This window comes from Leuresthes tenuis, unplaced genomic scaffold (assembly GCF_036924035.1).
Source record: "Leuresthes tenuis unplaced genomic scaffold, fLeuTen1.0.hap1 SCAF_8, whole genome shotgun sequence".
Taxonomy (NCBI): domain Eukaryota; kingdom Metazoa; phylum Chordata; class Actinopteri; order Atheriniformes; family Atherinopsidae; genus Leuresthes; species Leuresthes tenuis.
This window is the reverse complement of record NW_027325362.1, coordinates 949,547-972,006: the sequence shown is the minus strand read 5'-3', so window position 1 is coordinate 972,006 and position 22,460 is coordinate 949,547. Positions and strand designations below refer to the sequence as shown.

Here is a 22,460-nt window from a genome sequence, read left to right as displayed (position 1 = left end):
GGGTTGTATTTGGGTTGTATTTGGGTTATATTTGGGTTGTATTTGGGTTATGTTTGGGTTATGTTTGGGTTGTATTTGGGTTGTATTTGGTTGTGAGGATCAGTTTACACTGAAACAGCTCTGGGAACAGTTTGTTTTACGTTTATACTTTGGGTCTGAACTCTTCCACTTTAACTTGAATCGGTTGGCAGGACGACAGCAGTGGGATGATGTGATTGGACGCACCTTCACCGTGTTGTTGACCACCATGTTATCGAGCCGTGTGATGGCCTCCCAGACCGCCGCCATGTCTGATGGTCGTCGGGGTGGAAGCAGGGAGGGGGGGAGGAGCTGATCGTCCTGCTCTTCATCACGGATCTCATCCTGGTTCAGCTTCATCTCAGCCAGCGTGGCGTTCACGGCCTGCAGGCTGACCTGGGATCAGAGGTTGAACAGGGTCTGTGGTCACATCAACCTTTCTTTGGTTCTACATCCTGGTACTTTAGCTCAGACTGGATAAAGTTAACAGCGGATATCTGACCTGCATTATCTTCTGATGATGCTTCAGCTTCATGTCGACGTCCATCTTGAAGGTGGTGAGGTTGTAGTGCAGTGTTGCATGCTGGGATTGCAGCCTGTTCTCCACGCCGGTGCGCTGGATCTCCATCTGTCTCTGGACTTCCCCGATCTGCTGAAACACCACGTCCAGTTTGGCATCCAGGCGCTCCTCCACTCCTTCGTCACGCTCGGACTCCTCCAGGGGCCCCGCCTGATGCCCCGCCCCCAGCTGGCCGCTGTTCAGCCGGCCCACGTCACTCGCCAGCTCCCGCACCTGCTGGTTCAGGTGCTCCAGAGAGCGGTTAAAGCCGTCCAGCAGTGGCTTCAGCTGGGCCATCACCAGGTCCATCATGGCCATAAGGGTGGGGGCGTTTGTGGCTGTGGGGACGGTGGCGTCCAGCTCATCTGTAACGAGGAAACCCAGAAGATTACAGGTGAAGGTTCAGGTGGAATTTATAACATGGAGCAGCAAACAGAGGACAAACACATGCATCTTCCATGCATCCAAAGTTTCACCCTGATTTAAACAGGAGAAAGCTTTGTTTAGCAGCATCTGGCAGGGTGTGTGGGGGCCGCTGTGCTCAAACCAACAGCTGTTTGGACCAAACCCCGTCTCAAACGTCTCAATAAGACCTCAGAAAACCCTGAAAATAATTAGATCAAATCAATCTGCACATCTCTAGGAGAAAGAACAGTTTTCTGGATTTAAAGTCCAACCTTATGGGGACATTTTGAGTTAAACAAACGACTGTGAGGTGGAAATTCAATAAATAATCCAAAGAACAGTGAGAGAACTGCTGCTAATTTCTCTGGGAACACAACAGGAGGTTCTGCACTTTGGGAACACAACAGGAGGTTCTGCACTCTAGGAACACAACAGAAGGTTCTGCACTTTGGGAACACAACAGGAGGTTCTGCACTTTGGGAACACAACAGGAGGTTCTGCACTCTGGGAACACAACAGGAGGTTCTGCACTCTGGGAACACAACAGGAGGTTCTGCACTCTGGGAACACAACAGGAGGTTCTGCACTTTGGGAACACAACAGGAGGTTCTGCACTTTGGGAACACAACAGAAGGTTCTGCACTTTGGGAACACAACAGGAGGTTCTGCACTTTGGGAACACAACAGGAGGTTCTGCACTTTGGGAACACAACAGGAGGTTCTGCACTTTGGGAACACAACAGGAGGTTCTGCACTCTAGGAACACAACAGGAGGTTCTGCACTTTGGGAACACAACAGAAGGTTCTGCACTTTGGGAACACAACAGAAGGTTCTGCACTTTGGGAACACAACAGGAGGTTCTGCACTTTGGGAACACAACAAGAGGTTCTGCACTTTGGGAACACAACAAGAGGTTCTGCACTTTGGGAACACAACAGGAGGTTCTGCACTTTGGGAACACAACAGGAGGTTCTGCACTTTGGGAACACAACAGGAGGTTCTGCACTCTGGGAACACAACAGGAGGTTCTGCACTCTGGGAACACAACAGGAGGTTCTGCACTTTGGGAACACAACAGGAGGTTCTGCACTTTGGGAACACAACAGGAGGTTCTGCACTCTGGGAACACAACAGGAGGTTCTGCACTTTGGGAACACAACAGGAGGTTCTGCACTTTGGGAACACAACAGGAGGTTCTGCACTTTGGGAACACAACAGGAGGTTCTGCACTCTGGGAACACAACAGGAGGTTCTGCACTTTGGGAACACAACAGGAGGTTCTGCACTTTGGGAACACAACAGGAGGTTCTGCACTCTGGGAACACAACAGGAGGTTCTGCACTCTAGGAACACAACAGAAGGTTCTGCACTTTGGGAACACAACAGGAGGTTCTGCACTTTGGGAACACAACAGGAGGTTCTGCACTCTGGGAACACAACAGGAGGTTCTGCACTTTGGGAACACAACAGGAGGTTCTGCACTTTGGGAACACAACAGGAGGTTCTGCACTTTGGGAACACAACAGAAGGTTCTGCACTTTGGGAACACAACAGGAGGTTCTGCACTTTGGGAACACAACAGGAGGTCCTGCACTTTGGGAACACAACAGGAGGTTCTGCACTCTAGGAACACAACAGAAGGTTCTGCACTTTGGGAACACAACAGGAGGTTCTGCACTTTGGGAACACAACAGGAGGTTCTGCACTCTGGGAACACAACAGGAGGTTCTGCACTCTGGGAACACAACAGGAGGTTCTGCACTCTGGGAACACAACAGGAGGTTCTGCACTTTGGGAACACAACAGGAGGTTCTGCACTTTGGGAACACAACAGAAGGTTCTGCACTTTGGGAACACAACAGGAGGTTCTGCACTTTGGGAACACAACAGAAGGTTCTGCACTTTGGGAACACAACAGGAGGTTCTGCACTTTGGGAACACAACAGGAGGTTCTGCACTTTGGGAACACAACAGGAGGTTCTGCACTCTAGGAACACAACAGAAGGTTCTGCACTTTGGGAACACAACAGGAGGTTCTGCACTTTGGGAACACAACAGGAGGTTCTGCACTTTGGGAACACAACAGGAGGTTCTGCACTTTGGGAACACAACAGGAGGTTCTGCACTCTGGGAACACAACAGGAGGTTCTGCACTCTGGGAACACAACAGGAGGTTCTGCACTTTGGGAACACAACAGGAGGTTCTGCACTTTGGGAACACAACAGAAGGTTCTGCACTTTGGGAACACAACAGGAGGTTCTGCACTTTGGGAACACAACAGAAGGTTCTGCACTTTGGGAACACAACAGGAGGTTCTGCACTTTGGGAACACAACAGGAGGTTCTGCACTTTGGGAACACAACAGGAGGTTCTGCACTCTAGGAACACAACAGAAGGTTCTGCACTTTGGGAACACAACAGGAGGTTCTGCACTTTGGGAACACAACAGGAGGTTCTGCACTTTGGGAACACAACAGGAGGTTCTGCACTTTGGGAACACAACAGGAGGTTCTGCACTCTGGGAACACAACAGGAGGTTCTGCACTCTAGGAACACAACAGGAGGTTCTGCACTCTGGGAACACAACAGGAGGTTCTGCACTCTGGGAACACAACAGGAGGTTCTGCACTTTGGGAACACAACAGGAGGTTCTGCACTTTGGGAACACAACAGGAGGTTCTGCACTCTGGGAACACAACAGGAGGTTCTGCACTTTGGGAACACAACAGGAGGTTCTGCACTTTGGGAACACAACAGGAGGTTCTGCACTCTAGGAACACAACAGGAGGTTCTGCACTCTGGGAACACAACAGGAGGTTCTGCACTCTGGGAACACAACAGGAGGTTCTGCACTTTGGGAACACAACAGGAGGTTCTGCACTTTGGGAACACAACAGGAGGTTCTGCACTCTGGGAACACAACAGGAGGTTCTGCACTTTGGGAACACAACAGGAGGTTCTGCACTTTGGGAACACAACAAGAGGTTCTGCACTTTGGGAACACAACAGGAGGTTCTGCACTTTGGGAACACAACAGGAGGTTCTGCACTTTGGGAACACAACAGGAGGTTCTGCACTTTGGGAACACAACAGGAGGTTCTGCACTCTGGGAACACAACAGGAGGTTCTGCACTTTGGGAACACAACAGGAGGTTCTGCACTTTTTGTCTGGATGTGGTTAATCCTGGATTAAACAAACTGGTCTGTAGCTTCTTTTTTAAGACTCTCAGAAAGCAGGGATCTGAACAGTTAAACCCAATGAAGCGGTTCTGATGCACACAGGGAATGATCTGGACCTCTGACCAGATGTGGTTCTGTGTCTGGTCCGAATGCTTTTCCATCCGGACCTTCAGACGGGTCGAACTCATTCCTCCTGGCAGCATGTTGAGCTGCAGTTTGACCCGTTGGTGGCGCTAACAGAAGCTCCCCAGCAGCTTCTTCCTTCAGCAGAATCAGAACCAGAGCCCTCGGGTTTGTTTCAGAGACAGAAATAACACGAGGAGAAGCTTCTCACACCCACACAGCGGCATCACGACCCTCCGGGGACCTGCAGCTGCTCTGAAACTGAACCTTTTTCCAGCCTGAGCTTTAAACAACCCACAGCAGGGAAACAAACACACCCAAAAGAGTCCCGCTGGGGCCCGGCTGCTGCTGGGGGGCCCAGCCCAGAGATCAGGCCAGATTAGTGCTGTTGGTTCAGACCGGGTCCGTCTGATCCTCTGTTTTGGTTTAATTTCTGGGCTTTGGAACAACTGTGCCCACATTTCCTGTATTTATCTTCATCAGACATGTTGAATCTCCTCTCTGAGAGGATCAACCTGCCTTTAAACCACTGGGAGGAGGAGATGTTGCAGAATGTGTTGATTTTTCCCTATTTTTGGGTCAAATTATAGTTGTTGCTCGAGTAGTGAGATCCGTGGATTTGTTATGGATGATAAATATGATGTTTTTTCATGTTTTATCAGGTCAGGTGATCCTCAGAGCTGAATCGGGTCGGCTGGACCTCTTCAAGTCAGTATCAGAGGAACCACCTGTGAGCTGCTTACCTGTCTGAAGGAGCATGTTTTTCATTATTTTCTTCTACTTAATGAAACCTCTGAGATGGTCAAAGCTCGACTGTGGATCAGTAATTTAAACATCTGCTCTCCAAAAACACAGAATCTGTCCTTAAGGTCGTGGACTAACGGACGAAGAAGGTGCAGAAACGCATCACGACCTGTTTTCACTTCCTCCTCATGCTGCAGAGGTCAGAGGTCACCCCACAGTGAGGCAGGAAGCTCCGGGTCACCTCCATCTGCAGCTGCAGGGGCTTTTAGAGGAAGAAATCAAACACCCCCCCTGTCAGCATGATTTACGGGGCTCAGCCTTGGCGACTTCCTGCTCGGACAAAAGCGGCGGCTGCTGCCCAGCGGCGCCTCTGTTCGCCGCAAATGTCACAAAAACAACGTGAGACGACGCTTTAATGAGCCGCCGCAGGTCTGAAAACACCAGAAGTGAGCTTCATCTGAGCCCTGATGGATGGCAGCAGTTTGGATCTGTTCCTCCTTCTGTTGGACGCCTGAGGTCCAGGAAAAACTGCAGAATGTTCCTTTAACGATGATGTAATGCTGTCCTGTCAGCGAGGTCAGAGGTCACAGAGAGCGGAGCTCCACAAAGGACGCAGGAAGCGTGGAGGTGATGTCATGCACATGCTGGTCAGGTGACACGAAGCATTAAAATAGTGTCAACAGTCATCGTAAAGTTCACACACTCAGTGTATAAATACTGGAAGAAAGAGAGGATGTCCTGTGGAGGAAGTGTGTTCCCCATCTTTAGCTCAAGTATCAGAACAACTGATTTCATCGAGTTACACAGACTTACTTTAAATGTCATGTTTTCCAGTTTGAACCAAACATAATTTCATGTTTTCTCTTCACTTTATGAGTTAAAATTCATCCATTTTCACATTTCAGGCTGAAACACTTTCCAAAGAAAGTCGAGGGCAAAATCATCTCAGTTCACTGATCTGGTCCTGAAGCAGCCTCCAGGACAGTCTGAGCAGCAAAGATGTTCAGAGGAGCACCAGTTTGTTTAAAACAAAGTTCCTCAGAGAAAGACTGGAAGGGATCTGCATATTTCTGCCTCTACAGAGCAGAATATCATTAAAGCATTCAGGGAATCTGGAGGAGTTTCAGGGTAAAGGACGAGGGAGCAAGCCTAAGCTGGACCCCGTGACCTCTGACCCCTCAGACGCTGCATCAAGAACCGTCATTCATCAGCAGCTGATAGAAGCACCTGGACAAGGGATTACTGTGGAAACCTTTGTCAGGCACCACAATACAGAGTTCCATTCACAAGCTTTACTGTGCAGGAAAGAAGCCTGATGTTAACCTCGTCCACTTCTCTGGGCTCGGAGGCGTCTGGGATGGACCGTCACACGGTGGAAACGTGTGCTGTGGTCAGACCCATCAGTATTCCACATCTTTGTTGGAAGAAATGGAGCAAAGAGCAAAAGCAGCATCCAGCCTGCTGTCAGCAGCCAGTCCCTGCAGCCAGGCTCTGTGATGGTATGGGGTTGGATCAGGGGGCAAAGCTCATTTCCACTTCTGTGACGGCAGCATTAATGCAGAAAAGCTCACTGAGATTTTACAGCAACATATGCTGCCTTCAAGGCCACATCTTTTCCTGGGACGTCCCAGCATTGTTCAAGCAGACCATGGAAAACCACATTCTATAGATAAAGGTGCTTCTGACATAAAAAAATACAGTTCAGACCGAACACAATGATCAGAACAACCAGAAACATGCATGTCAGGTTAACTGGTGACCTGTCCAGGTGAACTGTCCAGGTGAACTCTGGCCCAATCACAGCTGGGATAGGCTCCAGCTGGAGGACATGGACGGATTTGGTTTATTCAGAGGAGGAAAACCCCTTTTTTCCACAACACAGAAGCAGCAGCTTGGATTCCTTCGGTTAATGTCTGACCAAAACTCACCAGGATACACCTGATCTCGGAGGTCCAGCTTGGGCGTGGTGTGAGGAGGGTGGCGGGCGGCGCTGCGGTGCACATCTGGTTGAACTGGGTAGGTGTGGATGGGCCCCTGGTGGTCGTTCTGTTCTCGGTGTGGGTCAACTTGCTGCTGCATCCGGTGCCGAGCCCGGCCATCTGAAACACATTCAAAAGAAGACGTGAGCTGCATTTCAGGGGATATGAATCACTTCACGTGCTGGAATTACCCGTTTAACCTTCCAGAGATCAACAGGAAGTCAGGCTGAGGCACAATGGCTGCTGTATGTGGGGATTTCTCAGCTTTTGTTTCACTTTGAGTTCATTGTTCAATTCCAGCAGCAGACGGCAGGAACCAGAAGCTCAGAGTCAGTGATCTGCAGCCGGAAAATACATCAGTGCTGCTGAAACACCGCAGGAGGCCCTGCTGGGTCCCCTCAGGTGGGACCAAAGCAGGTGGGTCCAAAGCAGGTGGGACCAAAGCAGGTGGAGTCCAAAGCAGGTGGGACCAAAGCAGGTGGGACCAAAGCAGGTGGAGTCCAGAGCAGGTGGCACCAAAGCAGGTGGGACCAAAGCAGGTGGAGTCCAGAGCAGGTGGCACCAGAGCAGGTGGCACCAAAGCAGGTGGGACCAAAGCAGGTGGGACCAAAGCAGGTGGGACCAAAGCAGGTGGAGTCCAGAGCAGGTGGAGTCCAGAGCAGGTGGCACCAGAGCAGGTGGCACCAAAGCAGGTGGGACCAAAGCAGGTGGGACCAAAGCAGGTGGGACCAAAGCAGGTGGGACCAAAGCAGGTGGGTCCAAAGCAGGTGGGACCAAAGCAGGTGGGACCAAAGCAGGTGGGACCAAAGCAGGTGGAGTCCAAAGGAGGTGGAGTCCAAAGCAGGTGGGACCGAAGCAGGTGGGACCAAAGCAGGTGGAGTCCAAAGCAGGTGGGACCAAAGCAGGTGGCACCAGAGCAGGTGGCACCAAAGCAGGTGGGACCAAAGCAGGTGGGACCAAAGCAGGTGGCACCAGAGCAGGTGGCACCAGAGCAGGTGGCACCAAAGCAGGTGGGACCAAAGCAGGTGGGACCAAAGCAGGTGGGTCCAAAGCAGGTGGGTCCAAAGCAGGTGGGACCGAAGCAGGTTGGACCAAAGCAGGTGGGACCAAAGCAGGTGGAGTCCAGAGCAGGTGGGACCAAAGCAGGTGGGTCCAAAGCAGGTGGGTCCAAAGCAGGTGGGACCGAAGCAGGTTGGACCAAAGCAGGTGGGACCAAAGCAGGTGGAGTCCAAAGCAGGTGGGACCAAAGCAGGTGGGACCAAAGCAGGTGGGACCAAAGCAGGTGGGACCAAAGCAGGTGGGACCAAAGCAGGTGGAGTCCAAAGCAGGTGGGACCAAAGCAGGTGGGACCAAAGCAGGTGGGACCAAAGCAGGTGGAGTCCAAAGCAGGTGGAGTCCAAAGCAGGTGGGACCAAAGCAGGTGGGACCAAAGCAGGTGGAGTCCAAAGCAGGTGGGACCAAAGCAGGTGGGACCAAAGCAGGTGGGACCAAAGCAGGTGGGACCAAAGCAGGTGGAGTCCAAAGCAGGTGGGACCAAAGCAGGTGGCACCAGAGCAGGTGGGACCAAAGTAGGTGGGACCAAAGCAGGTGGGACCAAAGTAGGTGGCACCAGAGCAGGTGGGACCAAAGCAGGTGGGACCAAAGCAGGTGGGACCAAAGCAGGTGGCACCAAAGCAGGTGGGACCAAAGCAGGTGGCACCAGAGCAGGTGGGACCAAAGCAGGTGGGACCAAAGCAGGTGGGACCAAAGCAGGTGGGACCAAAGCAGGTGGAGTCTAAAGCAGGTGGAGTCCAAAGCAGGTGGGACCAAAGTAGGTGGGACCAAAGCAGGTGGAGTCCAAAGCAGGTGGAGTCCAAAGCAGGTGGGACCAAAGCAGGTGGGACCAAAGCAGGTGGAGTCTAAAGCAGGTGGAGTCCAAAGCAGGTGGGACCAAAGTAGGTGGGACCAAAGCAGGTGGGACCAAAGCAGGTGGGACCAAAGCAGGTGGAGTCCAAAGCAGGTGGGACCAAAGCAGGTGGAGTCCAAAGCAGGTGGGACCAAAGCAGGTGGGACCAAAGCAGGTGGAGTCCAAAGCAGGTGGGACCAAAGCAGGTGGGACCAAAGCAGGTGGGACCAAAGCAGGTGGAGTCCAAAGCAGGTGGGACCAAAGCAGGTGGGACCAAAGCAGGTGGAGTCCAAAGCAGGTGGGACCAAAGCAGGTGGAGTCCAAAGCAGGTGGGACCAAAGCAGGTGGGACCAAAGCAGGTGGGACCAAAGCAGGTGGAGTCTAAAGCAGGTGGAGTCCAAAGCAGGTGGGACCAAAGCAGGTGGGACCAAAGCAGGTGGCACCAGAGCAGGTGGGACCAAAGCAGGTGGAGTCCAAAGCAGGTGGGACAAAAGCAGGTGGAGTCCAAAGCAGGTGGGACCAAAGCAGGTGGGACCAAAGCAGGTGGAGTCCAAAGCAGGTGGGACAAAAGCAGGTGGAGTCCAAAGCAGGTGGGACCAAAGCAGGTGGGACCAAAGCAGGTGGGACCAAAGCAGGTGGGACCAAAGCAGGTGGAGTCCAAAGCAGGTGGGACCAAAGCAGGTGGGACCAAAGCAGGTGGGACCAAAGCAGGTGGAGTCCAAAGCAGGTGGGACCAAAGCAGGTGGGACCAAAGCAGGTGGGACCAAAGCAGGTGGGACCAAAGCAGGTGGGACCAAAGTAGGTGGGACCAAAGCAGGTGGGACCAAAGTAGGTGGGACCAGAGTAAGGAAAGGTTCAGGCAGGACAGAATTTGACCCACAAACTGTTGCGTGAAGGTCAGAGGATCACTGCCTCCCACCACGATCCTTGACACATCGAGGTGTTACCGGCGTCCTGAAGGTTCAGGCTCAGCTCGGACTGGACCGGTCCCGCAGTGGCAGAACCACTGGTGTTCCTGGGATTGTGTCCCTCTGTTGTTCTGGCCTAATCATTTATGTTGATGATCTAATCACATGACCTTCAGCTGGCAGGAAGCTGCTTCAATCGGAGGCGTGGTGGGAGCGGACTGCACCATGTGGAGGTGAGCTGGGCCCGCCTTTTTCTTTGTTGAATCAAGCCTCTAAAGGCCAAAGGTCTATTTCAGGCTGCTGCTTTTTTCCAGAAACATCCAGTGTTTTGGTTCTCAGCTGATGGTGACCCGTGGGACGGATGTTCCACACGTTTCCCACTGAGACAGTTTGGCTGATGGCAGCTTTTTTCTGTCTGGGACTAAATCACAAGGAGAAGTGGAAGAGAAACACTCTGAAGCAGGTCCAGTCCCTGGTGCTAAATATATATATAAAGGCTAAAAGATCTGATGTCTCAGCAGGACCTGGAAGAACCGGTCCATGCATTCATCTTTAGGAGGTTTGATTATTGTAAAAGCATCTTTAAAAAGTCAGTCAGACACCTGCAGCTCCTCCAGAACTCAGCTGCTGGAGTCCTACTGAGACCAAAGAAGTGGAGCAGCTCAGTCCAGCTGTGAGGTCTTTCCACCGGCTGCCGGTCCATCAGAGGATAGACTTTAAAGTTCTGCTGCTGGTCCATCAGAGGATAGACTTTAAAGTTCTGATGCCGGTCCATCAGAGGATAGACTTTAAGGTTCTGATGCCGGTCCATCAGAGGATAGACTTTAAAGTTCTGATGCCGGTCCATCGGAGGATAGACTTTAAGGTTCTGATGCCGGTCCATCAGAGGATAGACTTTAAAGTTCTGCTGCCGGTCCCTCAGAGGATAGACTTTAAGGTTCTGATGCCGGTCCATCAGAGGATAGACTTTAAAGTTCTGATGCCGGTCCATCAGAGGATAGACTTTAAAGTTCTGATGCCGGTCCATCAGAGGATAGACTTTAAGGTTCTGATGCTGGTCCATCAGAGGATAGACTTTAAAGTTCTGATGCCGGTCCATCAGAGGATAGACTTTAAGGTTCTGATGCCGGTCCATCAGAGGATAGACTTTAAGGTTCTGATGCCGGTCCATCAGAGGATAGACTTTAAAGTTCTGCTGCCGGTCCATCAGAGGATAGACTTTAAAGTTCTGATGCCGGTCCATCAGAGGATAGACTTTAAAGTTCTGATGCCGGTCCATCAGAGGATAGACTTTAAGGTTCTGATGCCGGTCCATCAGAGGATAGACTTTAAAGTTCTGATGCCGGTCCATCAGAGGATAGACTTTAAAGTTCTGATGCCGGTCCATCAGAGGATAGACTTTAAGGTTCTGATGCCGGTCCATCAGAGGATAGACTTTAAAGTTCTGCTGCCGGTCCATCAGAGGATAGACTTTAAAGTTCTGCTGCTGGTCCATAAAGCTCTGACCTCTGACCTCCTGACCCACTATGAACCTCCCAGACCCCTCAGGTCATCTGGATCCGGTTCTTTATCAGTTCCCAGAGTCAGAACCAGACCTGGAGGAGCTGCATTCAGCTTCTATGCTCCACATGTCTGGAACAAACTCCCAGAAAGCCTCAGATCAGCTGAAACTCTCAGGATTTAAGTCCAGGCTGAAGAAACATCTATTTTCAGCTGCTTTTGAATAAGCTTCAGTTTCATATTTTAACTCCTGATTTTATCTATTGTTTTTATTTCTTTCTTTTGTTTAAATTTTAAATCATGCTTTTTATTTCTTCTGTTTTAATGTCTCCGTAAAGCACTTTGAATCACCTTGTTGTTGAATTATGCTCTAAAATAAACTCGCCTTACAGAGAAACATCTGGGCCTGCAGCAGCTGCAGGAGCCTGGTTCTGCCTACAGAGAAACACTCTGAATCAGGTCCAGTCCCTGGTTCTGCCTACAGAGAAACACTCTGAATCAGGTCCAGTCCCTGGTTCTGCCTACAGAGAAACACTCTGAATCAGGTCCAGTCCCTGGTTCTGATCTGGGTCGGTCCTTAAAGTCTTACATTTTTAAAAAGCAAAGTTCTGGATGCTTATTCATCACTAACTGAGGGTTACTGGTGGGTCTTACCTGCAGTCTGGACCTTGGTTCTCTTTGGTTCTGATCCGGCAGATTCTGGCTGATGTTCAGTTCCTGTTAGAGAGAAAAAACAAGGAACCATGACCCAAAGTGACAGGAAACTGATGGATATAAAGGAGTTTCCAGTACAGCTCAGACAGAACAGGGAGGAACCCGGTAAACAGGTTCCCACAGGCGCTGGAGTCTGGACCAAATTAAGCTTTTCTACGGAGGATGTTTAAAAATAGTCCGACTCCAGCAGAGAAGCAGAAACTCTGATGGGGAAATCTTTTGTTGGAACTAAACTCTCTGAAAAGCCTCCAGCTGATCCAGAACCCTCCAGCTGATCCAGAACCCTGCAGCTGATCCAGAACCCTCCAGCTGATCCAGAACCCTGCAGCTGATCCAGAACCCTGCAGCTGATCCAGAACCCTGCAGCTGATCCAGAACCCTCCAGCTGATCCAGAACCCTGCAGCTGATCCAGAACCCTGCAGCCAGAGTTCTGCTGAGATCTAACAGCAGAGATCATGTTTCTCCAGTTTTAGCTTCTCTTCATTGGCTCCCTGTTAGATTCAGAATAGAATTTAAGGTTCTTCTCCTCACATATAAAGCTCTGAATGACCGAGCTCCATCACATCTTAAAGATCTCACAGTTGGATATTTCCCCAACAGAGCACTTTGCTCTCAGGCTGCAGGTTTCCTTGTGGTTCCCAGAGTTTCTAAAAGCAGAATGGGAGGCAGAGCCTTCAGTTATCAGGCCCCTAAAAGCAGAATGGGAGGCAGAGCCTTCAGTTATCAGGCCCCTAAAAGCAGAATGGGAGGCAGAGCCTTCAGTTATCAGGCCCCTAAAAGCAGAATGGGAGGCAGAGCCTTCAGTTATCAGGCCCCTAAAAGCAGAATGGGAGGCAGAGCCTTCAGTTATCAGGCCCCTAAAAGCAGAATGGGAGGCAGAGCCTTCAGTTATCAGGCCCCTAAAAGCAGAATGGGAGGCAGAGCCTTCAGTTATCAGGCCCCTAAAAGCAGAATGGGAGGCAGAGCCTTCAGTTATCAGGCCCCTAAAAGCAGAATGGGAGGCAGAGCCTTCAGTTATCAGGCCCCTAAAAGCAGAATGGGAGGCAGAGCCTTCAGTTATCAGGCCCCTAAAAGCAGAATGGGAGGCAGAGCCTTCAGTTATCAGGCCCCTAAAAGCAGAATGGGAGGCAGAGCCTTCAGTTATCAGGCCCCTAAAAGCAGAATGGGAGGCAGAGCCTTCAGTTATCAGGCCCCTAAAAGCAGAATGGGAGGCAGAGCCTTCAGTTATCAGGCCCCTAAAAGCAGAATGGGAGGCAGAGCCTTCAGTTATCAGGCCCCTAAAAGCAGAATGGGAGGCAGAGCCTTCAGTTATCAGGCCCCTAAAAGCAGAATGGGAGGCAGAGCCTTCAGTTATCAGGCCCCTAAAAGCAGAATGGGAGGCAGAGCCTTCAGTTATCAGGCCCCTAAAAGCAGAATGGGAGGCAGAGCCTTCAGTTATCAGGCCCCTAAAAGCAGAATGGGAGGCAGAGCCTTCAGTTATCAGGCCCTAAAAGCAGAATGGGAGGCAGAGCCTTCAGTTATCAGGCCCCTAAAAGCAGAATGGGAGGCAGAGCCTTCAGTTATCAGGCCCCTAAAAGCAGAATGGGAGGCAGAGCCTTCAGTTATCAGGCCCCTCTCTGTGGAACCAGCTGCCAGTTTGGCTTCAGGAAGCAGACACCCTCTCTACCTTTAAGATCAGGCTGAAACTTTCCTTTCTGATAAAGCTTATAGTTAGGGATGGCTCAGGTGAGCCTGAAACATCCCATAGTTCTGCTGCTATAGGCCCAGCCTGCTGGGGGAGCTCCCATGATGCACCTCTCCTCATCCTGTCCTCCTCACAGGATGATGTCTAAAAAAGATGGCTGCCCTTCCTGTCTCCTTCTGCTGGATGTTTCATCTTGTTAAAAGATCCTGATAAACTAAAACTGAGTGTATATGTGTCTGAAAAGGTTTGAGTCCTCACAGTTTAACCTCAGAGTCCTGCTGACCCACCTGAGTCCTCACAGTTTTTCCCGAGGTGTCCTGGACAGCAGCGCCACAGCAGGCAGGAGAGGATGTTCTGCTCGTGCCTGGAGGCCGACCGCGTCGACATCTTGTTCCTGCAAACAAAAGCTGTCACTGTCCAACTCAAGCGCCACACTTTGCTCTCCAGAAAGAATATTTGCAGATTTCACAGCTTGTTTCACAGTAAAGAACATCAGAGGCGGCTGGAACGATGACGTATTCACATCCTGAGCTAATGACACAGATAAAAGTCCTGATGAGACGGAAAACAGAGGCTCGGGTTTCTTTTCAAAGACCCTCCAGCTGAGGCTCACACGGGAAAAAGAGGAGGATTTAATTTAAAGATAATGTTTTTAAAGAGAGCAGCAGGATAAACTGCTGCTGGATCAGTTCTGGGGTCTGAACTCAGCAACTTTTAGTCTTTTTCAGCTGAATTCATCCCTGGTTTTTGTTCGTTTTGATCAGCTGATTGATTACATCTGAGGTCATTTATTGTGCAGGTTGTTCTTTTTAAAGTAAAATTGTCTATTTATACAGTTTCTGTGCCTGTAAAAGACATCAAACTTCAGATTTCTGCAGCTTCAGCTTTCATCGTATTTATTATAGAAACAGTGATTCTGCCTCTGCATGAAAGCAACGACCGAACCTGCTGCAGGATCCGAACCTCTGCAGGATCTGAACCGCTGCAGGATCCGAACCTCTGCAGGATCCGAACCTCTGCAGGATCCGAACCCGCTGCAGGATCCGAACCTCTGTAGGATCCGAACCTCTGCAGGATCCGAACCCGCTGCAGGATCCGAACCTCTGTAGGATCCGAACCTGCTGCAGGATCCGAACCTCTGCAGGATCTGAAGGGTTAGGGTTAGGGATCCGAACCTCTGCAGGATCCGAACCTGCTGCAGGATCCGAACCTGCTGCAGGATCTGGACCTGCTGCAGGATCTGGACCTGCTGCGGGATCCGACCCTCTGTAGGATCCGAACCTGCTGCAGGATCTGAACCTCTGTAGGATCCGAACCTGCTGCAGGATCCGAACCTGCTGCAGGATCTGGACCTGCTGCAGGATCTGGACCTGCTGCGGGATCTGGACCTGCTGCGGGATCTGGACCTGCTGCGGGATCTGGACCTGCTGCAGGATCTGGACCTGCTGCGGGATCTGGACCCGCTGCAGGATCCGAACCTCTGCAGGATCTGAACCTCTGCAGGATCCGAACCTCTGCAGGATCTGGACCTGCTGCAGGATCTGAACCTCTGCAGGATCCGAACCTCTGCAGGATCTGGACCTGCTGCAGGATCCGAACCTGCTGCAGGATCTGGACCTGCTGCAGGATCTGGACCTGCTGCAGGATCTGAACCTCTGCAGGATCCGAACCTCTGCAGGATCTGGACCTGCTGCAGGATCTGGACCTGCTGCAGGATCTGGACCTGCTGCAGGATCTGGACCTGCTGCAGGATCCGACCCTCTGCAGGATCTGAAGGGTTAGGGTTAGGGATCTGAACCTGCTGCAGGAGCCGAACCTCTGCAGGATCCGAACCTCTGTAGGATCCGAACCTCTGTAGGATCCGAACCTCTGCAGGAGGGAACTCATCACCTGTTTGATCCCGACTCGTTATCCAATCAGGACGGGGAACAAACATGGCCCCGCCTCCACCAGCAGAGCGTACGTTTCAAACAAACTACATTTCCTTGAGTTTCCATGTGATAAAATGTTCTATAAAGATAAAAGCGCTTTGCTGTACTGATGGTGGAGGTGGTAGGGCTAGTGTAGAGGTGTGATTCCCACCTTCCATGTGGGAGACCTGAGCTCAAATCCCCCGCATGAAAGGTACCACCTCCAGTAGGGGCCCTTACCCTATCTGCCTACCTGTAAGTTGCTTTGGATAAAAGCGTCTGCTAAATACATAAAGATAACTCGTCCTGTGGCGCTTTACAGGTGGATAATGACAGGCCACGCCCCCTTCTGTTCCATATGACGTGTTCTTCAGCTCAAAGTGTCGGACAGTTAAAGTAAACCCATGTAGGTCTTGGAGCCTGTGGACCTCGCAGAGTGAAGCTGTCCATTTGTGGACCCACCAACATTCACATCTGAATGTGTTTACTTTGTGCTGATTGGTCTCATTGTTCAGTTGGTGTTTGTTGATGTGTGACTGTTTATCTCAGCACTTCCTGTCAACTGACCTCTGGCTCCACGTTTCACAATCTGCTGTTTGGCCTCAGACTGTTTCTGCTTCAGAAACAGTTTTCACTCAGAGGGCAGGCTGCACTCTTTGTTTCCTGATGAAGTCCAGACTGAGAAAGATAACTACGATGCAAAGCCTGGAGGGAGCCCCGATGTCCTTTTCCCGGACCTGTCCTGACTCCCTGAACACATCCAAAGACCCCAGTCGAGGTTATTTAGAGTTCCTGTGAGGATCCCTCCCAGATATCCTGCAGGTGAGATGATTTGGACGCGTCTGAGCAGGAGGACACCCCTCAAAGTCAGAGGAAGTGAGGGGGTCCAGGATGGATGGAGGTGCTGTGATACTTCCATTGTTTCAACATGTGAACAAACTGGTCTGACTAATAAAAACCCTGCAGCACTTCCTGTGAAGAGCAACAGGAGTCATCAGTTGTTTCCATCACTTCAGACGACGTTACGCTTCCTGACTTCCCTAAAGTTCCCCCAACGTTACCTCAGTCTTTTACTCGTTAGCCAACAGCTCTCAAAGACAACATCTTGAGGTTCTCCCAAAGAACCTCCTTTGAAAACAGAGTTTTTACACAAAAGACTAGAAGAAACCAACCACCACAAACAGCTGATAACATTCTGCTCCAAACTCACTTCTATTGTTTTACCAGATCTTGAAATTAGGCGAATCCAACCCTAGATGCACAGCTCTCTTAAGGTCCCACCACAGCATTTCAGTCAGGCTGAGGTCTGGACTCTGACTGGACCATTGCAACACCTTGATTCTGTTCTTTTTCCCACATTCTGCTGTAGATCTGCTGCTGTGTTTGGGATCTTTGTCCTGTTGATGAGCCAGTTTCAGCCCAGCTTTAGCTGTGGGACAGATGGCCTCACATTTGACTCTAGAATACTTTGGTATCCAGAGGAGTTCATGGTGGACTCAATGACTGCAAGGTGCCCAGGTCCTGTGGCTGCAGAACCAGCCCAGATCATCAGCCCTCCACCACCGTGCTTGACAGCTGGTATGAGGTGTTTGTGCTGATCTGCTGTGTTTGGTTTCCTCCAAACGTGCTGCTGTGCATTAGGACCAAACATCTCCACTTTGCTCTGGTCTGTCCAAAGGACATTGTTCCAGAAGTCTTGAGCTTTGTTCAGATGCAGCTTTGCAAACCTAAGCTGTGCTGCCATGTTCTTTTTAGAGAGAAGAGGCTTTCTCCTGCAGCCCTTCCAAACAAGCCATCCTTGTTCAGTATTTTTCTAACTGTGCTGTCATGACCTTTGACCTTTAACATGCTAACTGAGGCCTGTAGAGTCTGAGATGTAGCTCTGGGCTTTTTCACCTTGGGGTGACCTTTAACCTTTAACATGCTAACTGAGGCCTGTAGCTCTGGGCTTTTTCACCTTGGGGTGACCTTTAACCTTTAACATGCTAACTGAGGCCTGTAGAGTCTGAGATGTAGCTCTGGGCTTTTTCACCTTGGGGTGACCTTTAACCTTTAACATGCTAACTGAGGCCTGTAGAGTCTGAGATGTAGCTCTGGGCTTCTTCACCTTGGGGTGACCTTTAACCTTTAGCATGCTAACTGAGGCCTGTAGAGTCTGAGATGTAGCTCTGGGCTTTTTCACCTTGGGGTGACCTTTAACCTTTAACATGCTAACTGAGGCCTGTAGAGTCTGAGATGTAGCTCTGGGCTTCTTCACCTTGGGGTGACCTTTAACCTTTAGCATGCTAACTGAGGCCTGTAGAGTCTGAGATGTAGCTCTGGGCTTTTTCACCTTGGGGTGACCTTTAACCTTTAACATGCTAACTGAGGCCTGTAGAGTCTGAGATGTAGCTCTGGGCTTTTTCACCTTGGGGTGACCTTTAACCTTTAGCATGCTAACTGAGGCCTGTAGAGTCTGAGATGTAGCTCTGGGCTTCTTCACCTTGGGGTGACCTTTAACCTTTAACATGCTAACTGAGGCCTGTAGAGTCTGAGATGTAGCTCTGGGCTTCTTCACCTTGGGGTGACCTTTAACCTTTAACATGCTAACTGAGGCCTGTAGAGTCTGAGATGTAGCTCTGGGCTTCTTCACCTTGGGGTGAACTTGCTGGGACGTCCAACCCTGGGAAGATTGACAGCTGTCCTGAATGTTTTCCACTTGTGAATAATCTTTCTCTCTGTAGAATGATGGACTCCAGATAGTCTGGAAATGGCCTTATAACCCTCCCCAGACTGATGGGCAGCAGCAGCTGCTTCTCTGAGATCATTGCTGGTGTCTTTCCTCCTTGGCATCGTGTTAAACTGACAGAACTCCTGAACAAACCTGAGCTGTGCTGCTGAGGAAGTAGAGCATTGAAGGATCCAGTGGAGCTGAACTCTCAACAATCTGACCCTGGGTCAGGTAATTAATGCCGTTAAGCCCTCAGTGAACAGGTGAGCCTGAGGAACTCAGCAGAAGCCTGAAAGGCTGCTGGAACAAGATCACAGGACAAATCTTTCCTTTTCAGCCCAGTTTGTCCTGTCAGACTGAACTCTGGGTGAAGAATTTAATCCCTTCTGTTATCCTGACCCATGCTTTCTCTGTTAGAGCAGAGTTAATACCTGCAGGTCAGATCAGGAGAGAGCAGGAGGAAGCGTCCTCCTCAGCGCTGAGCTGGACCAAAGCGACGCCTCCTCTGCTTGTTTTTGTCGGTTCTCACAGACTCTGAACTGGTTCTGAACGCTGAACTCACAGCTGAGACTGATGGTGTCATTTCCTCATGCTGCTGATAACCTGCATTTCCCAGAATGCCGGAGTTTGAACTCGAATCGGTCAGAGATGAAAGAACAATGAGGATCATTGTTCAGCTCATCGATGCCTCGTTTGGACTTCTGATGACGTCCTGAATCTTTTTGGGATCGTTTCATATCTTCTACTGTCTCCCTGTGGTCCTTTTGTGGTGTTGGTGGCCAGAGGTCATACTTTTTAGTCATTTTCTATCCTTTTTAATTCATTATTTGCCATTTTTGCATTATTTTGTAGTTCATGGTGTGATAATTTAGAGTCGATGTAAAAAGTTATTAATTTCTGGGTCTTTTTGTCGTTATTGTTTTCATCTCAATTTACTTATTTATGCAGGTTGTTTTGTCACTTTTTGGTCATTTTGTTTCCTCTTGTAAGGTTTTTGGATTGGACGACTAGAGTGATTTTGGATCCTTTTAGAGTGATTTTGGATCCTTTTAGAGTGATTTTGGATTCTTTTAGAGTGATTTTGGATTCTTTTAGAGTGATTTTGGATCCTTTTGCAGTGATTTTGGATCCTTTTAGAGTGATTTTGGATTCTTTTAGAGTGATTTTGGATCCTTTTGCAGTGATTTTGGATTCTTTTAGAGTGATTTTGGACTCTTTTGTAGTGATTTTGGATTCTTTTGTAGTGATTTTGGATTCTTTTAGAGTGATTTTGGATCCTTTTGCAGTGATTTTGGATTCTTTTAGAGTGATTTTGGATCCTTTTGCAGTGATTTTGGATCCTTTTAGAGTGATTTTGAATTCTTTTCGAGTGATTTTGGATCCTTTTGCAGTGATTTTGGATTCTTTTAGAATGATTTTGGATTCTTTTAGAGTGATTTTGGATCCTTTTGCAGTGATTTTGGATCCTTTTGCAGTGATTTTGGATCCTTTTAGAGTGATTTTGGATCCTTTTTGCAGTGATTTTGGATCCTTTTGCAGTGATTTTGGATCCTTTTAGAGTGATTTTGGATCCTTTTGCAGTGATTTTGGATCCTTTTGCAGTGATTTTGGATTCTTTTAGAGTGATTTTGGATCCTTTTGCAGTGATTTTGGATCCTTTTGCAGTGATTTTGGATCCTTTTGCAGTGATTTTGGATCCTTTTAGAGTGATTTTGGATCCTTTTGCAGTGATTTTGGATCCTTTTGCAGTAATTTTTGTCATCAGTCGGTTATTTTACATGTTTGCAGTAACTTAGTCTCTCTGAGTGGTTGTTTTGCATCTTTTCGTGACAGTAATTTGTAAAATATTGTTCTGATTTTGCTTCTATTAACTCGCTGTGGTCATTTAGTGTCTCTGGAGTTATTTTGTGCCCTACTGAGACGGTTTTGCATCCCTATACCATCATTTCGTGCCTCTTTGTGGTCATTGTACACCTCTTATTAGTTGCTTTGCATTATTATGAGGTAATTTAGTCTCTGCTGAGTACTTTTTCATCACTGTAGTCATTTTGTTTTCATAGCTGTTTCGCATCATTGCCATATTCTATATCCCATATATTCTGTTGTATTGTAGCCATTTTGAATCCCCTCGTATACATTTTTCCTTGATGACTGTATCTTCTTATTGCTTTTCTAAACCAATGAGCAGCTGCTTTGTATCTTTCTTTTCAGTTTGTCATGTTCTTTTTATCTCTTTGCTGTGATTCTTTTCATTCATTCCGGAGCATTTTCTGTATATTTGAGGTCTTTATAGTAAATTAGCAATTTTGGAAGTAATTAGCATACATGTTTTTGTTCATTTTATGCCACATAATGATCATTGTGTATATTTATATATATATATCCTTGGTGTTCAACAGCAACAAGCTGAACGCTGAAGACACTCAACATTCAGAACAGTTAAACTGTGTTTTTCTTCTCTTCCCTCCTGTCCAACACAAATAGCTGCTCATGTGGTTTGATTTAGTTCTGTCAGTCATTTTGTCTCACTTTGGACCAAAATCAAATCTTTTTGTTTTGTAAATTTGATGCAGCTGTGCTGCGTCAAACTGTCACTTTTAGCTGCTTTGTTCCGTATTTCAACCTTCAACATGCTGCTCTTTGTGTTTCAGAGTGAGACCTTGACTCATCCTGGGAGAAACCGCAGAAAACAAGCTGAGGTCTGCGGGGTTCAGAGTCTGAATAATGAGGCTGCAGGAGGTCAGAGCAGAAGGCTGGAGGAAGCTGTCATAACACAGAGCGACCAGCCGGTTCGGTTCTGAATTATCTGCAGAAAACTTCCTGGAAACAAGATATTCTGAGGAAAAGTGTTGAGACCTTTTGCTCTCCTGTAGTTTTTAGATGAATGTATCAGGATGCTTCAGGCTCCTCCTCCATCATCATCATCAGCCTTTCTCCTTATAAACATGCCTCTTCGTGGTTGTTTGAGTTTCACTGGGTTCACCTCTGAGTTCCTGCTGTAATCTTTGGCCTCCAGCTGCTCAGATTCAGCATCTCAGCAGCAGAATTCGTCCACCAGCATGATAATGTCTCTGATAACAGAACCGGCTTTGATTCTCTGTCTTGTCGCCTTTATTTTGGACGCTGTGTGTCGTTCTTTCATCTGCCAGCTGTGCGTCTGTTAGCGGCTGAACGAGCAGATGTTTTCGCTGTGGTCGTGTTATCTGCATGTTATTTAGCTTAAATACTCCTCTTCCTCACACCTGCAGCTCAAACTGAGCTTTTAAAAACTCTGAATTAGACATTTAATTCATTCTTTAAACTGAAAACACCTAAAATCTCCTTTGAGCCGCTTTTCTTCATCATTTCTTCTTTCAGTGAAACAGCAAACTTTTCCACTTCCAATTCATCAGTGCTTAACTACCTGCTGACCTCTGACATGTGAAGGATGTAAATACCCCCCCCACCAACCACCAATCAACCCTCAGCCTCTAGAGATAAAACTGCAGCTACAAAAACCAAAGAAACCCTGGAAACCTGCTTCCTATTACAGCACAAAGAGCCCAGTTACTGACGCTGTCATTAAAGCATCAGTGGGGGGGGGGTTCAGAGCTAATGGAGGGTTGTTTTGCTAAGAGCCCTCAGGACTCATTTTATCAGGGAATCTGTAGAAGAAAGTATGGATGAGGGTAAAAATCACGGCAGAAGTGTCTCCCACCGAGAAATTTAATCTTCTTATTTAGTCTGTTTGTCACAGAAGGTGAAACATTCAAAAAGTGTTCTGAAAACATCTGAAAACATCTGGAACATCCAATCTGATGAGATGTGACTGACACCAGAAGAGAAACATCAGCCTGAACTAAAGTAACCCCAGGAGGAGGGATGATAAAACCACCAAAAAGTGGTGAAAAGTGATCAATAAAACACACACAAAGTGGATAAAAAGCGTCTCAAAACGGACACAAATAGGATAAAATGTTACGTTAAAGGAGGATAAATGTTACATTAAAGCAGGATAAATGTTACGTTAAAGCAGGATAAAAGTTACATTAAAGGAGGATAAAAGTTACATTAAAGCAGGATAAATGTTACGTTAAAGGAGGATAAAATGTTACATTAAAGGAGGATAAATGTTACATTAAAGGAGGATAAAAGTTAC

At 48.6% G+C, this 22,460-nt stretch overlaps 1 protein-coding gene across 1 annotated transcript in view; it reads right to left on the bottom strand.

Annotated features, from left to right (window-relative positions):
- The window catches only part of mmrn2a (multimerin 2a), a 35,207-nt gene that overhangs the window by 11,323 nt on the left and 1,424 nt on the right, over positions 1 to 22,460 (bottom strand). The window contains exons 2-6 of the mRNA XM_072390427.1: positions 13,990 to 14,096; positions 11,958 to 12,020; positions 6,960 to 7,130; positions 521 to 942; positions 226 to 414 (exon numbers count right to left, since the gene is read on the bottom strand). Of these exons, the coding sequence (XP_072246528.1) occupies positions 226 to 414; positions 521 to 942; positions 6,960 to 7,130; positions 11,958 to 12,020; positions 13,990 to 14,096 (952 nt within the window). The remainder of the gene's footprint in view (positions 1 to 225; positions 415 to 520; positions 943 to 6,959; positions 7,131 to 11,957; positions 12,021 to 13,989; positions 14,097 to 22,460) is intronic.